Source organism: Myotis brandtii, unplaced genomic scaffold (genome assembly GCF_000412655.1).
Source record: "Myotis brandtii unplaced genomic scaffold, ASM41265v1 scaffold244, whole genome shotgun sequence".
Lineage (NCBI taxonomy): Eukaryota > Metazoa > Chordata > Mammalia > Chiroptera > Vespertilionidae > Myotis > Myotis brandtii.
In genome coordinates, this window is record NW_005359225.1 from 660,516 (window position 1) to 667,914 (window position 7,399).

Here is a 7,399-nt window from a genome sequence, read left to right on the forward strand (position 1 = left end):
GCGATAGATACAGGTTCTATGTTTTCTGTGTGCCCTCACGGGTTCCAGTCTGTCCTCATGTGTTTCAGTTTGTCCTTGTGGATCTAGTTCCTTCTCTGGATTTCATTTCTTTCATATATCATGTTCAGTTTTCTTTCCCAATTGCTGGCTTACGTGATTTCTGGCAACTTTAGGCCAAATATCAGAACAGGTATAACAGCCTTACATAGAGCATTCTTTTGCAGCTTCTATAATAGCATAAAGTCTAATCCCATAAATATATTTATTTCTGAGTGATCTCAGACCAATACAATATTTTTAATCATTTTGGAAAAGTTCTGAGCCATTATCTTTTGAAATTTGATTTTGCCCTATTTTCTATTGCCTCTATTTAAAAAAAAATTTAAATCTTTATTGTTGAGAGTATTACAGATGTCCCCCTCCCCCCGCCAATTGCCCCACCCCAGGCCTTCAGCACCCTATTGTCTGTATCATAGGTAATGCATATATGCATATAAGATCTTTGGTTACTCTTTCCCTGCCCTCCCTGCTCCCCTCCCCCTCTGAGATTCATCAGTCTGTTCCATGTTTCCATGCCTCTGGTTTTATTTTATTCATCAGTTTATTTTTTGTTCATTAGATTCCTTGTTCATTATTTTGATTTTTAGATACAATTTGGCTAGATATGCATTTATTGCTATTTTATTGTTCCTATTTTTTATCATCTCCCCTCTCTTTCTCCTCCCCCCTCCTCCTCCTTCCCCTTCCTCTTCCCCTTCCCCTTCCTCTTCATCTTCCTCTTCTTAAAGAATACCCTTCAACATTTCATGTAATACTAGTTTGGTGGTGATGAAATCCTTTAACTTTCTCTTGTCTGTGTTCTTTATCTGACCTTCAATTCTAAGTGATAGCTTTGCTGGGTAAAGTAATCTTGATTGTAGGTCCTTGCTATTCATCACTTTGAATATTTCTTGTCACTCCCTTCAGGCCTGCAAAGTTTCTGTTGAGAAATCAGCTAACTGTCATATGGGTGCTCTCTTGTAGTTAACTAACTGCTTTTCTCTTGCTGAATCTATTTCTTTCACCAGGTAGGGGAAGTTTTCTGTCATTATTTCTTCAAATAGGTTTTCAATATTTTGCTTTCTCTCTTCTTCTGGCACCTCCATAATGTGAATGTTGGTACCTTTGAAGTTGTCCCAGAGGCTCATTACACTATCTCCATATTTTTGGAATATTTTTTTCTTTTTGCTCTTCTGATTGTTTTTTGCTTCCTCATATTCCAAATCATTGATTTGATTCTCTACATCCTCTACTCTACTGTTGAATCCCTGTAAATTACTCTTTATTTCAGTTAGTGTGTGCTTAATTTCTGACTGGTCCTTTCCATGTGTTTGATGTTCTCACTAATTTCATTGAGATCTTTAAAATTCTAAGTCCCCTGAAGCTCTCATTAAGATCCTTTAGCAGCCTTATAATCATTGTTTCTAATTCTGTATCTAATAGTTTGCTTGCTTCCATTTCATTTAATTCTTTTTCTAGAGATTTCTTCTGTTCTTTCATTTGTGACATGTTTCTTTTTCCTTACATTTTGGCTGCTTCCCTGTGTTTGTTTATATGTATTAGATAGAGATGCTATGTCTCCTGGAATTGGTAGAGTGGTCCTCTGTAGTAGGTATCCTATAGGGCCCAGTGGCTCAGCCTCCCCAGTCACTTGAGCTGGGCACTCTAGGTGTGCTCCTGTATGGGCTGTGTGCCCAGTCATATTGTAGTTGAGCCTTGATTGCTATTGGCCTCATTGGGAGGACTGACCCCCCAGGCCAATTGGTTGTGAAAACCAACTTCAACTACACTCCTATGATGCAGAGCTTGCTTCATTGGGGCTTTGGTGCTCACTGAGTCTTCCCCTTGAGTTTGTCTCTTGTGGATGTGTAGAGTTGTAATCTGGTATGGTCTGAAGCTGTCCACTGGGTGCACTTGCTCTGGGGCCTTCCTGGAGGCCCCCTGACAGGAGCTATAGAGATATATGCAGATGGCTGTTATTTGTATTGGGCTTGGAAGTGCTCAGGTGAGGCTAAGCTGTGAAGCAAGGCAGACTGGTGCTAGGGCTGGGTTTGGGCCTCTTGTTAATAACTATGGGGCATGCTGACACCAGCTGCTGCTTGTTTAAGAGATTTTAGGACAATCTGAAACCTGAGCCAGAACAGGCCATTCATATGGAAAAGCTGCTGCAAACAGTTTGGGTGGGGCTGCAAGTTGGATGAGCCCAGGTCTCAGGGAATCACCAGAGTGGAGAAAACAGTGTGAGCCAGGATGATGGAAACTCAGATATGGCTGCAAGTCAGCTGTGGGATCAGGGAGGTCCCAGCACAGGAACAATGACCCCTGTGAGCACCTCCATCTGGGAGAAAGCTGCCCCTGAGTTCCTGCCCCAATGCCAGACAGTCCAGTTCCTCCCTGTGTGTCTCTGGTTCCCCCAGTGCTGCTGCCAAGTGCTGGAGCTCAGAGGGATTGAGTCCAAGTAAGTCCATGTGCCAGCATGGGGGACTGTTTAGTCCCCCCAAGTGTGAGTGGAGTAGACTTGTCTCCCCATTCCTTGCTATGTGAAGGTTCCCAATGCCTCACAACAACATATCTTTTCTCTCTCAGCGTTATTGTCAGCTGACAATTGGTGCTGATATAGAGCATTATGGTATGTGGGGTATGAATTGGGAGAAGATGCCGGACAGCTGCATGTTTTAGCTGTGGGAAGGAGGGAGAAGGTCCTATACGATTTCTTTAAACATAAGTGCAGAGAGTGTAGATTTAGTTGAAGAGATTGCCCTAAGAAGACTGTTTCGGTTGAATGAGAAGGCTTTCATCCAACAGGGGTTGTGATCATGCTGCTAGAGGGAGGTAAAATAGTGGCCCAGAGCAGGGATAAAACTGCTTGAACATATGTAGAGTGAGCCTATTATACGGTCATCAGCAGCTGTGTATTCACAGTTTAAAGAAGGAATAGCTAAGAAAGACCCTTTTCAATCCTACTGATGTACATACATTCACTTAAACTCCTTTTCATTCTTCTCACTCCCTTTTGTTACCCCACCACTGCCACCAAGAATGAGTACAGATGAAGTAGTAAAAGGGGAGATAAAAAGAGAGAAAAAAACAAAAACAGTTCTCCTTTGCCTGTAGTTCATAGCAGGTGGGTGAGCACTTCACCTGAGTTTGGTGAGCGAGTTTTGAGCTGAACTAAACTAATAATACTATTTCCATGTGATTGAATATACAAAAGAAGATCTTTTAGATTGAAAAAAGTGAAAAAAAAATCTAATGTGGCCAGAGAAATGCTTAGAAAGGTAGAGGCACTATTAAATGACAGCCCTTACTTTCCTTATCACTTGGAAAACAAAGTCAATATCACTACTTGCTTAAGCCATTTGATTATTTTTTTGGCTGCATATACACTGCTATTAGTTCATCTTTCATGTTTTTTTTTCAAGGTCCCTGTTTTATGGTTTTAATAATCACCATGATTGTGTTAAAACACCCTGTTTCTGTTACGTGGATGCGAGTCCTTCCTTTATTTCTTTGAATAGCTGAGATATTTTTATTCTGTGCTTCTTTTCTGATGGTTCAATTAATAATATCGAGTTGGGTGCAAGATCTCTACTTTAATCAGTTCATTTGTTCACATTTCTTATACATCTTATTATTCCTGGTTGTAGCCTCATCTACGGACTACTCTCACCAGTGTCTTGATCTAGAATGGCTCTTGCTAGAATGGTTCCTCATCTGTTTCTTTCTTCTTGGTGTGTCTTATACCCCTGACCAAAGAGAATTTCCTTCTTTGTTTTGAAGTGGTTATATGTTCACTAGTTTATATGTTATATTGTTAAAATACACTTCTCCAAGTTACATGGAGAGGAAGTAATTTCTGTTATCTTGAAATGAAGTCTCTAAATTTTTTGACATTTGATATCTAGACCAAGTATAACACTATTTCTCTTAGCAAATCATTAGTAGTTTTTCTCATAAACTACTTTTGGAAAATAACACACCAGGATTGTTTTAACAGCTCAAATCTCTTACACAGAATAGAGCAATTAATGTGGTGGCTATGATTGTAGTTAGGTAAAAGAAATATGCAGTCGCATGGACAAGGAACCTGCCAAAATGGAAAGTATTAAGGTGGTGGGCTTATGGATGACTTTTTCTCTTTTGGCATTTCAGAATTTCTGTATTATTTCTTGCTCTCTAAAGAGGACATAATTTTTGAGTATATATTCTAAATAACATTAAAACATCATACCACTTATACAGACCCCCATTAAAGTACCCAAAAGTACTATAGGACAGAGTTAAAACTCCTAACTGAATATCCCCAAAGCTCTTCACATATATGTTCCCAAAATGCTTCTCTTCTTATCTCCCTCAGTTTTCTTATTGCCTCATCTAGTTTAGTCTCAGATGCTACTACTTTCTGCTATATTTTAAGGATTGAAACACATTTTTGCAGGGTTGTTTATCTACTTACAGGATACTGGTACTTCTGGTCCATTCTTTTGCTGAGTTTATTTGGAATCTTGGTTGTCTACACTTCATTGCTGTTGGTGAGTAACCTTCCCATTTCTCCCACTCCCTTTCTGAGTAGCCTCATGAGGTGCTCCTGTCTATGGTATGGTGCACAGTGGTGCTGGGAGTCCTCAGAACCTAAGATCACTTGTCTAAGTAGCGTTGAGGTTTACATCGACTGCTTGAAATTTAGGAACAAGGGACTGATGGAGAAAAATGATTATTAGAGGATGCATCTTATCACTTTGACCCTTTGAAAGGGTGGCAGAACATCCTTTTTCTATTCCCCTATTTCATAAGCCCATTTTATGGTTCAGTCAATATTGTTATTTTAGGCACCCAGAGCTTCACATTAACCTTTATGTATTGAACTAACTCATTTCATTTCCCATCTCCTGAGAATTAGTGTTTTGGGGCTTTATAAATTAACTAGTTTTTTAAACCTGTTATAATATGCAAATGCTAGTCTGCTAGTTCAGATGCAAATTACATGTTAGCAAAAGTCTTTTGGCAATAGTGACCCTGCCTCTGTTGTTACATAGTTAGTGTCATGTAGGGAGAGAAATTCAGGCCAGGCAAGAGAAAGGTGTGGAAGTGGAAGCTTATGGAGGACAACTGTAAGTGCTTAGAGCAGTGGTTCTCAACCTTGGCTGCACATTAAAATCACCTGGGAATCTTTTTAAAATCCTGATTTCTGGGCCTCATCCTCCGGAAATTCTGTTTCTTTGTTACTAATGTTGTGGCCTCACCCCATAACAAAGAAACAGAATTTCCGGAGGATGAGGCCCAGAAATCAGGATTTTAAAAAGATTCCCAGGTGATTCTAATGTGCAGCCAAGGTTGAGAACCACTGGCTTAGAGTAAGTGGGTTTGTTTCCCGCCAGGCAACTGAAAAACCCTACCCAGAGACAGTGGTCTTTTGCAGAGAGAGAGGATTTATTGTGAGGCAGCTACACAAGGGAGATCGGAGGCAAGGCTCAAACCAGTCTCCTGGAAGAAAGGTCTGAGACAAGTTTTAAGGGAAGAGGAAAAGAGGAGGTTATACATATTCATAGATTTATACTTGGAAGGGTTCAATTGGATAATTTTGAGACTTAGGCATAGATGGTAAGGGATATGAGAGTGGCAAAGGAAAGCACAGAGGATTTCCAATCTGGCAGAGTTTGGTGGAAAAGGGTACATTTCAAGAGTTCTCTGCACAAACTCCAGTTAGCTCAACTCGTCTCAGCCAGTGTCCACCAGTTTTTGCTGGTCTCGGCAGAGGGACTGGAGAAGAGCTTCCTGTGTGTGTGTTTCTTTTTTTCTCTCTCTGTAATATACTTAAAAAATTTGGTTAGTGTCCAATTTCTCGGTGTCTGGTTTCAGTCCAGTCTAATTTGGTCTCCATGTAAGACACAAAGTACTTTGTTAATGTCTGTTTCAGTCCTCGCTTTTCTTTAAATATTCCTCAATCTTGAGGGATGGGGTGACACAGGTGTAGTGCTGTCTCTGTAAAATAACTCAAGGATTACATTAATCACTAATCTTAATTAAGGGAACAGACCTAGTTTTAAGCTGATTCATATGATTGATGTGTTGTTTCACACGTTTAGGAAATTGGAGTTTTTCAGTGCCCATTTGTACATAGGGCATCTACGTCTTTCTCTGATTTCATGATTTCTTGTCACTACTGATTTACTATCTGATATAAAAGAACTCAACCCCCAAATAAAGTGCCATTTGCATTTATTTTTTTTCTCTCAAGAAAATTTATTAATCATGATGTGAGTGATAAGTACTAAGTATACAGAGGTCAACAAAACATAAGCATTTTCTGTTTTCATACAGAGCACTTCAAAGAGATAGGTATGAAATGTAACCTTACTATATATAGTCCCTTAATTGAATGAGTTTGGAATCTAGTAGGGCATTTTAATCATAGAAAAAAGTAACTAACAAAGGCAGAGCATTATAACACCAATGTAAGAGAGACACATTGATTGGTTGCTTCCCACACGTGCCCAAACTGGAGATGGGGGGAGGGGAGGTAGAGCCTGCAACACAGGTGTATGCCTTTGACCAGGAATTGCACCCACGGTTCTTTGGTATGCAAGGTCATGCTCTAACCATTTTACCACACAAGCCAGGGCTAGATACTTTCTTTATAATGGGAAAATGTAGATGAATGATGTGGTCTGGGCCAGCCTCTGGCCATTGAATTATACTGCTTTCATACACAATAAATGTGAAATGCTGTAGTTAGCTTCTAAGGTGGGAATGAGTTCTACTATGGAATAATGAATATTTTTTAACAAATCCTACTCCACCCTACCTTTTATGGATACATGCAATGCATACAACAGTGAACAAAGAGGGAGCCCTAGGTTCTATTTTCAATTCTGTGTTTGAGTTACTTTGTAACTTTGGTCAAGTCATATAACTTCTGAGACTCAGTTTCTTCTGTTTGAAATGAGAATGATAATATTTAATATAATGGTATTTTATAGGGCTGGGTAAAGAAGAAATGAAATCATATACATAAAATTATTTTGATAAAAAGGTAAGTGTCATATATATTCCAACTCTTGTAACGTCCTAAGTATCTGAAGTCTCCAGTTTTCGGTTTCTATCCCTATGCTGACTTTGTGACGGACTAGATTTACATTGAAATCTAAGATTTATTGACTAAATGCCAGTGTTAACAACAGTGGTTAAAAGTTGTTACAGTGACATTGGTTCCTCAAGAAAGCTTTTTTTTTCAAATATATTTTATTGATTTTTTACAGAGAGGAAGGGAAAGGGATAGAGAGTTAGAAACATCAGTGATGCCCTAGCCAGTTTGGCTCAGTGGATAGAGCATCAGCCTGCGGACTGAAGGGTCCCAGGT

General features: G+C 39.5%; 1 protein-coding gene across 1 annotated transcript in view; it reads left to right on the forward strand.

Moving 5' to 3' along the window:
• The first annotated feature begins 4,078 nt into the window (after positions 1–4,078).
• Positions 4,079–7,399, forward strand: part of GDPD4 (glycerophosphodiester phosphodiesterase domain containing 4) — a 68,386-nt gene continuing 65,065 nt past the window's right edge. Inside the window, exons 1-2 of the mRNA XM_014540362.1 lie at positions 4,079–4,092; positions 4,478–4,571. Of these exons, the coding sequence (XP_014395848.1) occupies positions 4,079–4,092; positions 4,478–4,571 (108 nt within the window). The remainder of the gene's footprint in view (positions 4,093–4,477; positions 4,572–7,399) is intronic.